This window comes from Cyprinodon tularosa, unplaced genomic scaffold, assembly GCF_016077235.1.
Source record: "Cyprinodon tularosa strain WSP-4 unplaced genomic scaffold, ASM1607723v1 ctg318, whole genome shotgun sequence".
NCBI lineage: Eukaryota > Metazoa > Chordata > Actinopteri > Cyprinodontiformes > Cyprinodontidae > Cyprinodon > Cyprinodon tularosa.
Genome location: NW_024039028.1, coordinates 1,135,064 through 1,149,514, shown reverse-complemented (window position 1 = coordinate 1,149,514; position 14,451 = coordinate 1,135,064). Strand labels below are relative to the sequence as shown.

Below are 14,451 nucleotides of genomic sequence, written 5' to 3'. Positions count from 1 at the left end.
TGTCTGTTGCTTTGTTTTTTGTTTGATGTTGTGGTTATTGTTGTAATTTCTGCTTTCTTTGTGATTCTGCTTTTTATGTGACTGCATTTGGTTGTTTGAAGTATATTTTATCTGTGGTCCATGTCCATAAGCATTCCGATTCTGGGGATTCCCTTTTACGAAATGGACTTGTATAAACCTTTGATATCAACAAAACTGAAAGGTGATTTAAAATGTAATGTTTCGTAAATAAATAAAGATAAATAAAATTGTTGAAGCTTTAACTCAGCTCAGGTTTTGTACCTTTTGAATCCTCCCCAGACTCTTAAATGGGCTTTTCATTACAATATCTTCGAGGATGCTGTAATTCCAGTTCTTTCAGGCATTTTTTTTTTTTTTTTTTGTTTCTCTTAACTTTCCTTTAGAGCACTTAAGTTGGAAGGAGAGGAGACATTCTTAAGCTTGTTTTGATGGTTGCTATGACCGGATAACCTCATGTCATAAATGAGGATATTCCCAGAAAGGTTGCAGAAGCAAAAGTCCTGTTGCCTTCCAATTAAAGCCTGTTTGTGGTTGCTGTGACCCGGATGACTGAGAATTTACATAGGCATCTTTAAAACACTCTAGATTCAGCTTATAAAGGCTCTGCATATTATATATCCTCACTGATAATCATGAGTATATATTATGTACGACTTTCCTCTTTTAATTTAATTACTTGCAGTAAATAAACTTTTAAAATTAAATATTCATTAAATTAACCATGTATTTATTACACAAACTGACCTTTACTCGTTTTTTGAGACACATTAATTTATTTATTGTGACGTTCAGAGTACATTTCAAAGGACCTGGAAAAGTAAAATGACTGCTTGAAAACTCAGCTTGTGTAATCTGAAGGAATATGCACTTTAAGATCCACAGATGACGCTGCATTTCAAAGGTGTGTCACATTTAAAGCGGTTTAATGAATGCAGGAAAGAATTAATTTGTTTTTTTCTTTTGAAGCAGAGTCATCTCTACGACTCACTGCTAACAAACAGCTTAAAAGAAACTGTCTTATTTGAAGCTGTTTCATTTCAGGATTAAGCACAACAACTAACTAGCTACTGAATATATTGTAAGTTTGATTTAATTTAGAGCAAATTTTATATAACCCTTAAAAAGGTGCAAATATATAAATGAAAAATAATATTTATTACTCTTGGATATAGAAAGTATTAGTCTGTGACATACGGGATTCAAAGTATTAAACAGCTATTTGAAGAAAAAAACTGTTTAATTTACCTGATCATAATTTATACAGGCTAATAATCAGCCAAACATTTCTATGAAATAGATACTAGTGGCCTAAGAATGCTCCTGAGCTCTGTTCAATAAGACATAAACACAAGCCAACCAGGTGCTGTCTCATTCCCTACAATGTGTCATAACCGTTAATCACCATTTTAAAGTCAATGCATGCTAATGGTTGATAAATCAGATGCTCAACCAGCTACATATATAAATATTCGCATAATATGTTCTACTGTTAGCATCAACACTATAACATATGAGAGACGTGGAGGTAATAATTTATACAGAGCTAAATGCCCTGGCTGTCTAAACAGCCTACTGCTGCAATCCCTGCACTGTCTTCCTGAAATAACTGAGGCAATAAAATGAAAAATATCCACTGACCTTTGATTTTTTTTATTTCCATACTTTTTCTAACTTAAACATCTAGTTATTTTGCTTTTTGATGAATAATTGGGAGATGTCTACATTGATCATGGGAATTAGATTAAAAATGTCAAGAAAAGGGAGGAGGTAAAGCATAGAAAAAAAGAATAGAAATATGGTCAGATGAAAGGTAGCCATATGGCCGTATGGATGAATGGGAAATCTGTAAAGGTAACTAACAATGGAAGTGATGGGATGCAGACCTTACAGTTTACAGTAAAATACCTACAGCTGATAATCCAAGATGACTAATCAAAATATTAATAAAAAGGGTTTATTATCCTTTATCTTAACAGTTTTAGTGTGTCATATAAACACATTGTGGATATCTAGACCTTATAACAGGTCTAATATATATTTTTAAAGGCTTTATTATATGCTATTAACATTCGTAGTCTAAATTTGTATTAAAAATTAATCAGTGATATAAATAAGACTGCTTTACTACACAGGTTTAAAGTTGAAAATTTATTAAAGATTAATCTAAATTAAATTATTTCACTTCAAAATCTCAGAACCGTCAAAAAGACTGCCTTGGGAGTTCTAGTGTTAAAAAAATAATGCACATGCAAAACCCTTTACCTGCTCCCGAGAGGGAACACCTATTAAACGCATGCAAGAGCGTGCACGAGCCCTTTTCTCCTCGCGCATGCTCTGTTTAAAAGTTGCTGTTTGCATCGCTCATACAAGCTTACTTTCCAAAAAAAGACTTGCAATTTTTTCACTGTGTCAGACTCACCACCTGTAAGTGAAAACGGGGATGAGCACATAGGACGGCTCCTCCAATATACATTTAATCAATTAAATCGTATTCATCTTATCATATCATTGAACTGAACTTAAACTGAACTGAATTTATTAAATATATAAGAAGAGAAATGGGGGAAAAAAAACCATAAAAATACAAACAAAAAGCAAAAAAATAAAATAAAATAAAACACTGTAAACCTAAAAGTATTTATATATTCAAAGAGTGAGGTTATAATATTCTGAAAATTATTTAATGTCTTAAATTTGTCATTTTACAGTTGTCTGTAAAAGGCGTGTCTGCCGGAAGAAGTAAAAGTTCTTCCTCTATACAAAGCTGATAATCCACCCCACTTTATTTGTTTACTATTATTATTATTTTTTTTTTACCAACCCTAGACCCATATCTACCATGCTTTTAAATTTCTTTTTTCTTTTAATAAAGAAAAAACTCTTCATAAGCGAAATTGTTTTTGTATAGACTCTAATGTAATTCTTTACCTTGACCGATATGGTTCTTGCAAAAATCCTTCCAGTTGGTAGTTAACTGCTGCTTACTTCTGCTCTTAGACTTTTCAAAAGCATTTGATATGGTAAATCATGAGATTTTGTTAGCTTAATTATACAGAAATGGTTTCAGAAATGTCTCTTAAAAAGGTTTATCAAATTACATTTCCAATAGATCTAAGTTTATTTCCATTAGGGGTTACTTTTCAAGCAGAGCTAATTTACAATGTGGAGTTCCACAGGGGACCATTCTTGGACCACTGTTATTCCCTATTGATAAAAATGACTTGCCTAATGTTACAAAAGTGCTTTCATCAATTATGTTTGCAGAGGACAAACCGCTAGCTCTACACTCAATCTTTATTACATTATTACTATGCTGTATGGTTAAAGTTAAATATGTTATCTTTGAATGTTAAAAAAAAAATGACTGATTATTTTTAGAGTCAGAAAGTCGCATGATAAAGATTTAACTCTGATCAAAATTGAATCTGCTAAGTTACCATAGGTATCTCTTACAAAGTATCATTGATGAAAGTTGGAGCAGGTTGATTGTGTTAGTAGGAACATTAACAAATCAATTGGTATAAATAGGAAAGTTAGCCATCTTGTCACTTCAATGTCTTCTCATTTTATATTACAGCCTTGTGTATCCTTATCTCATGGAATGACTATGACCCGGATGACATAACATGGGGGAGTATTTTACTTTGGTCAGGACCAAGTCTATCTTCTGCACCTTTACTCTAAAGCAGCGGTCCCCAACCACCGGGCCGCGGACCGGTACCAGTCCGTCGATCATTTGGTACCGGTCCGCACAGAAAAAAGTGTGTGTATATATATATATATATATATAATTTATAGACGATCAGAGTCTGAGTCATGTTTTATTTTGAAAAATAGAAAGAATTGCGGTATTCTCTCCCAATTACATCAGTCGGTGCATCTGTGCCTCTTGACACAGGTTAATTCAGTTCAAGACTCATCCTATCTATAACATCATATTTTTGGGAAGCTGGATTTTCTGCGGTTACAGCAACCAAAACAAAGCTACGGAGCAGACTGAACATCAGGAGCACACTTCGTGTGTCATTGTCTCGCCTTACGCCTAGATGCGACCGGCTTGTTTCAGAGAAACAAGCTCAGGGCTCCCACTAATTCAACATAATGGTGAGTTTTATTTTTTTGCTGTTTGTATTTCATTTTATGACAGTCATATCATTTTACTTGATCGTATTTACCCCCCCGGTCTGTGAAAATATTGTCTGCTCTAAAAGCTTAAAGATTCTGACATTTTTAGATCAATACATATTTTTCAAATATATATTTCTATTTATATGATCTTATACAAGGAAGAAAAAAATGCACCAACAGTTTAATGTCTACTTTAAAGTAAATTAATCTGTTCAATACACACCAGTCAAGGTCCACCTTTCTCCAAAAGATCTTACTCGTTGCGGCTGTGGTGGGGAAAAAAATCTAACATCTATTCATTCCCTTTCACATATATTTATGTAGGTATACACACACAAACTAAACTTTCATATCATAAAATCACCAATCTGCTACTTCTCAGTGTGAATAAAATTCTCTACTTTTTAAGATTTTTCCAGACTGTAGGAACCCAGTTTTCTAACTAGTGAGAAGAAAATGTGAGAGTGATCAAACTGGTGGAGTAATAGTTAAAACGCTGACAGAAACTGATAACAAAGGAAGGAGCAAATTACTTCCCTGAAAAATTCAGTCCAACTTCTCTGTTGAGATGCTGCAGCATAAACCAGATAAGTATCTGCTTCCCGTATCCCCTACTGATTTATTTCCCATGCTATCCTGCCAACATATGCAGGCTGTTTCTGAAATCTTTATGACACTGACTTTCAATCAGCAGAGCAACAATGTATAGAAACATACGCACAACAAGGGTTTCTCCTACGATTGCTCCTTCTGGCTAATTTAATCAATTTTTTATGTCTGTCAAAAACATTTTCTCAAACAGTTTCATGAGCTGCTAAATATTCACAGTTAGTCTACATTATAGCTTTTACACCTACAATAAAAAGAGGTCTGCTGTTACATCACTGTTAAATGCTCACTGATCAGAAACAGCCCGGCTCAGGAGTTATCCATCAACAGTTTGTCCTTCGGTCCTATTATTCCAAACATTTAGAGCTGCCCTTTTACCCTTTGAAGTTTCCTTATGTGGTTCTAAACTCTATACACTCAAAAATAATCATTGTTGAAAACAGAGGATCAAGCAGCTCTATGCTACAACACATGGATCTTCAAACTTATTGTGTTTCAACTTCAGATATATCACCTTGAAGATTTAGCCAGCGTATGCCTGACGTCCCAATATGTTCTACGCTGGACTTTCTAAGTACGTATTTTTTTCGATTTTGGGCGTATGCAGATTATTCATAACGAGTCCAGAACTAATGTTCAATGCCTAACTTATGCATAACAGACGGCAGAGTAATGCCCATGAAATGTCACAAGTCAGTGTCCTGAGGGGGACAGCAATGTGCATCTTCAAAATTTCTCGGCATACTTGCCGTATGTTGCTGTGCTTCAGAGTACTTCACATACCCATCAATTATACAACATATGTCAGCGTTTTTGCTAGATTTTTTTTAATACTTCAGGGCATATGCTGGCTAAATCGTCAAGGTGTGACAGGAGCTTTATTTCTATTCCACCCTCCAAGTTTTCTGAAGAGATCAGTTTGACTCTTCTGTGCTTCTTGAACATGTTGGATTTGTAAATAATGAAGGAATTAGTCAAATCTCAGAGATAAGGATCTGCTTTCTGCTTGCATACGGCTGTTAACAGGAAGCAAACTAATAATCCTAATCATTAAAACCTGGAGCCGTAATAATTTGTTACCGTTTAAAATAACACTAATATCCCAGGTTACAGAAACTGTTCCGTCACACACAGAGAGACATCAGCTCTACGTCTAACATTAGTAATTAATCACTGCTCACAGCGGGAAGGCTGCTGAAAAAAATGCCATTAGAATTAGCGTGGGCAATAAAAGAATGATCAATACTGACAGAAGTACGTCAACTGAAAGTTTTTTCAATTTCATTAAACACTGACCCAGAACCTCACCGCCTTCTGCAGGGGAAGAAAAAATGTTGCCTCTCGAAGTCACTGCCAAGATAAGTAAGGTAGGCTAACCTCTGTCTACAGGAAACATTTAATAGGTTTAGGGTTACAATTTAATGTCGGCCTTTTCCCCCCTGGTCTTTATTTCAAATAAGAGAAAAATTGATAATAATTATGGATATAAACTGATATGAAAGGCTTCTTTGTGGTATATTTTCATGTCCTTATGACACAACCCTACTGATAAGTATCAAGCCAGATAAGAAATCTAAAAAAAATGTTGTTTTAAATGAATAGGCTGAAGCATTAAGAAACCAATAGATAAGAAACCAGCCACAGTTTTCTCTCATTTTCAGTCCAGCCCTTTTAACTGACCATGACAGAACATTGTGCAACCAGCTGACTCTATAATCTGGTTTAATTGTCTTTATAAAGTGCTTTGAGATTATATATGTTATTAATTGCCACTATATAAATAAACAGAATGAAAGAGTTAGAGTTAGGAAGGATTTTCTTAAATAAGTAGAGAGGAAAATAATTCATTGCAGACTAAATAACAAAAATAAAATGAAAACAGCTAATGAAAATATCTGGAGTAGTTTTCAGGAACAAAGAAAATAAAAATCAGCACACCAGAATTTAATTTACAACAGATTACAGTATTAGGGCCACACTAAGATATATACATATTAATTGACAAAAGTCAGAAGTAGGTTTATTAGGACATTACAATAATGTCCTAGAATTACGAGCATAGAGGTTTTTTAAAGAATAATGTCGTAATATTGCAAGATTGAAAAAGTAGTCTTAATGTAACTGTCTGGAGAAAAGACAGCCTTCCCCATGAGATAAAAAGTGTTGCTTCAGTTTGGGTGAGCTTAGCTCACTCTATCAAAGCTTTCCTCTTATTATTAAAATTACTTTACTGTCTCATCATTTTAACCTCATAATACCAATAAAATGACTCAGTATTACCCTAATGCTACGCCATATTTATTGGATCATCTACTGTATAAAAAGGTTTAGGGTAATAGCTCTTTAGAGTCATCTTATTAGAACTGTATTTTTTCTGGCTGTCATGATGTTTGGTACATTTTACATGATTTTCATAACGAATTGGACACATATTTTTATCTGTTTAGAGTGGCTTGTTGCTAAGCTTCTGTGTGTCAGAATGATTCACAGCTCAAAATCTGGCTACAAATTAATAAACCTTGAACATGTTAAGGTACTTGACTGAAAATATGTAAACTTAAAGTACCAAACACAAACATTTCTATGGACTTTGAGACCACAACTGAAGAATACAAAACACTCAACCTTATAGAGAGTAAAATGTAAAAAAATAAGGGGTGTTTCTAGACCTCGGTGGAGCGTTATTGGTCTTTACTCGTGTGTTACCAAAACTGTCCAACCTTACCATCTCCAAACAGCATCAGGATAGCCAAATCCACAGCACGTTTCCAGCCAGAGTCCTTCTGGATGGCGATGCCGTAGCCAGTGGAGGCGAACACTTTGCCACTCCCGATGGTTACCAGCTTACAGCCCTCATCCCTGCCAGCCATGTAGTTCAGCACTGCAGCGTCGTAGATGAATGCATCCAATTTCCTGTAGACCATAAATATGTGCTAGTACAGCTGAACCACTCATGCTATAGTTAAACACTAGTAGACTACCTCTCCAATTCCCACTCAGGCTGATGCATATTAGCCTACATACATACCAACATATGCATTGATGCCTACAGTATCAAGAGTTACATTGAAGCAAATTAGATGCCAGCTAGTTGTAGAAGTTACCCAATTATGACTAATATCTGTCAGGGGTTGACGTTAAGGATTTTTACCACCTGCCCTATGGGCAAGTGACTTTCACATTTCATTTGGCCAGAAACAATTTTTACTTGCCCAGTATAATGTTTGATAAATATAGTTCCTAATATTCATTTTTGTATATATATCAAAGAAACATGTTTGTTTTTTAAATGTTTTTTGTAATTCAGTATTTTTTAAGTTTCCAGGTTCCTGGTGTGTATATGCATGCGTCAGATAATGAACTTCAGCCTACATAACCGTGTTAACATGCTTTTCAATCCTTCCTGCACATTCTTTTCAAACTAAACTTTGCTTTAAACTGTTGTGTGCTTGGAAAAATATAAATTGTAATGTCAAAAATCTAAAAAAAACTTGACAGGTTAAAAACTTAAGATAAATCACAAGACGGAAGTCAGTGTCACAAATGAATAACTTATTTTAGAGTCATGGTATGTTTATACAAGATAATACTATTAATATAATGTGACTTTTCTAGAGAATCATGACTTTTAACTGACTCAGGATTAATTTTCCCTGACAAAATAAATGCAGCCGTTTGTCGTTTTGGTAACTACATCAAAATTACCGCTAAGTGGACAAAAATCACGCCATCTGGTGGAAAATCACCCGGCTTTTTTAAATCAGAATCTGTACAAAACAACAAAAATGGCACCGGCAACGCTTCTGGGTCATTTTCATTGAATGTCGGTGATTTTAAAGTAATTTTGAGTGATAAATAATCTTTTTTTGCGAGCATTGCACTTGCCCGGCGGGCAAATGCAATGAAATTTGTACTCTCCCAACAATGAAAAAAACTACTTGATGATGTTAACCATCGCCCGATCTTGGGAGATCGGGCGATGGTTAACATCGAGCCCTGTCTGTATGTCTGTATATCCCCAGCTCCCTTTCCTTCTGGTTTGCATTATCTGACACCTTCCCTGAGTGCCTCATCCCTAAGGGCTTCCTCTCTAATGTGAGTTTCCTAAATAAGAATAGTTTTCTGGAAGAAAAACAACAAAATACTTTGAAAATATTCTGGATCAAACAAAAATCTGATAATTCTGTAGTTGTTTGGAGACAAGAAAAACCTTACCATATAGTAGGGTAACAGGCCCCAGCAGTTGTTTTCAGTGTCATTATGTCCCTGGGTAAGACACTTCACCATCACTGCCTACTGATGGTAGTTGGAGGGACTGGCGGCGCCAGTGTACGGCAGCCTAACTTCTGTCAGTGAGCCCCAGGGCAGCTGTGGCTACAATGCAGCTTGCCACCATCAGTGTTATCTATTTAAAGTACAATTCACTTCCCTCCAGAAACTTACTGGGACCCACATATAATATTTGAAAATTGCTGCCAGAAAAGTTTAACTCAGAGGACATCAGAACATGTGTGCACTAAACTGGCAACAGCAACACAAACATGGTGAGCAGAGGAATCACAGTGATGATACTTTTGCTACAGAGTGATTGATTGTCTCCACGGTCTACATCAGAAAACAGAGGAAATAGGGGGAAGAGATGAAGTTTCTTTGGAGTAGACCGGCAGCCCTGAGCCGTACCAGTTAAAGACACAGTCTTGGGTTTTAATGTGGACTATAAAAACATATATATATATTGGAACTGTAAGTGAATCATTGTTTGTGGGAGGAGCGAGTCTACAGAAAGGAACTCCCCGGGCTTCTTGGTGATGTCACATCCACGGCTGAGCCAACAGCAAAAATCAGAAGCAGTAGGGCTTTCTAACCTAAAGAGGGCACCAAACAGTTGGTTTAGACCCTAAAGCACCATTTCAACAAATGTGCAGTATCTTGTCAAATGATTTGCTTGGGAAGGGAAGACAGCATGGACAAATTAAGAAGTTTTTATAATTTCGGTTTATACATTTCAGCCCCAAATAAGATATTTTAATTCAGTCATGCTATACTGTTATATGTTCTAAACAATCCCACAGAAGATTGCTGATTTGATATTTACCCAGCACACCTTTACAAGCAGGGTAGGCCACAACAGCTCAAAAGTCAAATGTTTTCAAGAACAAGGATGGAAAGTTTAGTGGAAGGAAAAAGTGTTGTAAGAAAAGTTGTACATAAAACAGCATTAAGAGGACTGTGAAGCAAAACTAATTCAATGCTTGATGTAAAGTGTGAAGTTTCCAAACTTACTGATGGTTCAAGAAGCCAAGTCACCTGCAGCTGTTGGTCCACAGTGAAACACTGCAGTACATCATGCCTTCTTTTGCTCACAAGCTTCATGTAGAAGCTAGTTTCATTAAGTCAGTCTTACTTAAAAAGTCTGTACTACTTTTTTGTGCTATAAATAATATTTTGGTAGTGTTTTGCAATGTTTATTTCAAAGAAAATTTTGGCGAGCTTCAAAAAACTGCAAAATATTTTGTATTTTGTCCCTAATATTTCAGGCAGGGTCAAAGCTACAATGGTGCTGACACCAGAAAACCATTCTATGACATCTTACCTTTACAGAGGTACCAAAAGTTTCTTCTTAAATCTAATAGCTGTGAGGCTATAAGTGATTTACTTTTGTGTGTTTTTGTCAGGCAGAAATTTATTTATACCCCCTGAGGGTGTAAGAGGTTAAAGCAGCACCTGAAAACCTCAGCAGAGCTATAGGGTGACATAGATCCCTGCCATGCTGCGCTGATGATTACCAAATATTGAATGTAAATATACTTTACAGCACAAAACATGAAAAATAACACTCCGTGTGATTAATTCACTAAAGTTTTACTTTTTGATTGACGTTGTTCATGTCTTTCTTTTTCTTTTTGTCTATTTCAAGCTGCTCTGTTGTCATGGTGTTGGTAAAGATACTGTCATGGTGATCAGTTTCATGTAGTTAAAATCCACAGCTCTCCACTAAGAACACTCACTCACATCCAGTCTTCTGAAAAAATAATTGATGTCCCTAACTTCTCACGTTTTGTAATGCTTTAAACTTTAGTGTATTTTATTGGGATATCATGTAATAGATTAACACAATTAGTTGATCTATCCCTCTTATGGTGTAGTGAGAAGAATTCTATCATTGATTATGAGGATTTCTTACAACTAATGAAATTTTAAAGTATTCAGTCATTCAATAGTTTAAAATTAAAGATCATTTAAAATTTCATTTAAAATTCACTAGGTTACTCCCAGCAACCAGTGTTCAATTTGGTTGTTATTGGGGGACTTAAAGGAATAGTACACCCAAAACATGATTAGCCTTCATTTTCTACTCACCCCCATGCTGAACAACACTCTGGAGTACTTTTTTGATATCTCAAATGCATCTGGAGATCTGGGAGGCTTCTTGCTGTCTGCTGACATTCAAATAATGGAGGTATATGGCCCCCCGAGGCAGAAAGGTCCATAAAAGTCCACAAAAAACGTGTCAATATTCCTCCATGCTGCTCGTCCAATGTATTCCAAGTGTCCTGAGTGGGTAGCGGCCATAATTTACTCGAAACGAAGTCATTTAGAATGTTTTTAGAGCATAAACAGTAGTGTATAGGATTTCCTAAAAGCGCGTTCACGAGTCTACGGAAACCGCGGCAGACCAAACCAGACGAAAGTGCGCATTCAGCTCGGCAAAGAACTCATGCTCTTCCTCAACACTGAAGTCCTCAGACATTTTTCTTTCGTTGTTTCTTTCTTCGCACAGGTAAACAGCACATTTCTTCTTCTACGCTTGCATTATCGGCAGAGCAGACGCTGAATGCGCACTTTCATCTGGTTTGGGTGTACTATTCCTTTAATGACGACCAAGATCCACAGCAGACACTTCAGAAAATAAGGTTTTTATAGGTAGTCTGAAGCAATTAAGGTATAAAACTATATTGCTAACTTTAAACATCTCACAGAGCTTTGTGAAAATTATCTGAATATGGAAATACAGATCCTTCTCAAAATATTAGAATATTGTGATGAAGTTCATTATTTTTCATAATGTGATGATAAAACTTGAAAATTAATATATTTTAGATTCATTGCACACTAACAGAAATAAACCAGGTCTTTTATTGTCTTAATACAGATGATTTTGGCATACAGCTCATGAAAACTCAAAATTCCTATCTCAAAAAATTAGCATATCATGAAAAAGGTCTCTAAAGGAGCTATGCACCTAACCATCTGAATCAACAAATTAACTCTAAACACTGCAAAAGATTCCTGAGACCTTTAATACTCCCAACCTGGTTCATCACTCAAAATCCAATCATGGGTAAGACTGCCGACCTGACTGCTGTCCATAAGGCCATCGTTTACACCCTCAAGTAAGAGGGTATGACACATGAGCTGTGTGCCAAAATAATCCATCCACACCAAGAGACCTATATGTTATAATTTTGGCGCTGATGGCTGACTTAATTGCTCATTTCATTCACCTGTCTAGCCCTGCTCTGTTCCTCGTTACTGCATATATGATCCACCTGCTCCTGCTTCTATTTAAGCTCTTTGGTCCCAGCCATCAGTCCCACATTATTCTTGAGCCTTTGGTGTTGAGAGTTTTTTAGCGTCTCCATTATGTTCTGATTGCCTGATCCTGATCCGTTTCTGTATTTGGACCTTTGAGCCTGCCTGCAGCTGTCTGATCTGTTTGCCTGGCCTGTCTTTTGACTCTTGTTGGATTCTTCTGTGGACTGAACCTGGTTCTGCCTCTTGCCGTTAGGATTATCCTGCCTTCCTTCATCAGCTCATCTCTGATCTTCTGTCAGCTCTGCAGCCTTCTAGACTTCCGCATCTGGAACTCTCTGCAGGCTGCGTCTGCTGCGTCTTTTCAGCTGACCGCCTGGAATCGTCCTTGTTCTCTCTTCATGGAATGAACTATCAAACCAGGTTAGTGACTCATGCGTTCATAATCATCCTCCATCAGATTATCGCAGTCACTAACATTTGTTTCTCTATGATAGATGTTCCTATCTCAGATGCCCTAACCACTACAGCCGCCGCCACTGAAGATCCGTTACGTCTTTATCGGAATAAATGCTTTTTAAGTATTCCACTGTCTGTCTTGCCTGAATTCTGGATCCTACTTTCTGAGCCATTACACTATGGTAAGTTTGGCGGAGCTGCAGGTATTATCTGGAGGTAAACATGGTAAAAAGGGACATCTTCAGTTAGGCAACATGAAAAACTAACATTGCATATTTCCCTAAACTGGTGGCAGCATCGTGCTGTGTGGATTTGGAAAAACTGGAAAGAGCTGATGGGATTGTTAGAAATACAAACTGAAACCATGAGAGAAAAATACAGAATGCTGTAATATGCGTCCTTCAATGCTACTAATATTGCGGCTGACTTTAGAGGGCCATGTACTGTTTATCGTGGTTATATTTATGGAGCAAATCATAAGATGTCTCTAGATTTTTATATACACTGGCCAGTAGGAGCTTTAGCTTCTTAACTCTGTCTGGTTAGTTACACATTTTTCTACCTATACGATGCAGAGAATCAGGCTGTGCAGACGCTTTGCGAATGCGTGTGGGTATTAAAACAAATTTGGCTACAAGGACTTCACCAGCACATCAAGCACAAACCGGCCTTTACTTGGAATAGGACAATGACCACAAAAAGCCATTTTTATTTCAGCCAGTGGTGTAACAAAATATTTTAATCAGTCATGGTGGTCAGAGGCCCTGGTGGCAACCGTTTATGGCAGGCTTGGCTTTGTCAGCGTAGCTGTGGCCAAAATGAAGGGGGAGTGGTGGCATAGTGGTTAGGGCATAGAGCTTCGAATCCTGAGGTTCTGAGTTCAAGCTCCACTCCCACAAACTGCCACTCTGGGTCTCTGAGCAAGACCCTTAATCCCACACTGCTCCCTAGACGCTGCCTAAGGGGATGGGTTAAATGCAGAGGGTGAATTTCTCCATTGTGAGAAAGAAGTGTGTAAGAAGCACTGAAAATTCCCAGTTATCGCTGCTTATAACTTGAAAACTGCCAGGATCGATATAGTCACTTACTGGGCAAGTGGTTAAAAACTGCAAGTATCAGAATTTAAAATCATCTATTTTTTGTGAGTACGTTTTGCCATTTTAGGTTAATGGAGGTATTAATAGAGTAATAATAAAAAGTTATGAAAAAAACTTTTTAGTGGAGCACTAATGATCATAGCATGCTAATTTCTCCTTCTACTAAGTATTGGAGTATAATCCCTTTATTTCTATTCATGTAAATGTTTTATAGTTTTATGCTGACAGTTCTGCAGCGGGCATCATGGCATGGATGCAGTGACTGTCTAACAGCCAGCTCACAAATCAGCTTTTTGGATAGGTTGATACTCCACGTCCAGCTACAAAACTTCCAAACTCTGCATCTCCCACTTCTGGCATTTGTCAGATGCTTGAAATCTTTTGCTATGCCACATGGAAGAAAGTGGCTGCAGGGCCTTTTTGACTCCCAGAGACCCGGGTTCACCATCAACTTTGCATAAAAACTAGAAGCTTATATTGCATTTGGCTTGACTGCACAATAAGGCTGACCCAGTCCAGACCTAAATCATGCTGAGACCCTGTGGCAGGACTGGAAAAAGAATGTTATTACTCTTACAGAGAAAGTTAGAAGAGATATACCCCA

General features: G+C 36.8%; 1 protein-coding gene across 2 annotated transcripts in view; it reads right to left on the bottom strand.

Annotated features, from left to right (window-relative positions):
* The window catches only part of grin2bb (glutamate receptor, ionotropic, N-methyl D-aspartate 2B, genome duplicate b), a 211,536-nt gene that overhangs the window by 21,128 nt on the left and 175,957 nt on the right, over positions 1-14,451 (bottom strand). For both annotated transcript variants that reach the window (XM_038292852.1, XM_038292853.1), the window contains exon 14: positions 7,484-7,671. In XM_038292852.1, the coding sequence (XP_038148780.1) occupies positions 7,484-7,671 (188 nt within the window). The remainder of the gene's footprint in view (positions 1-7,483; positions 7,672-14,451) is intronic.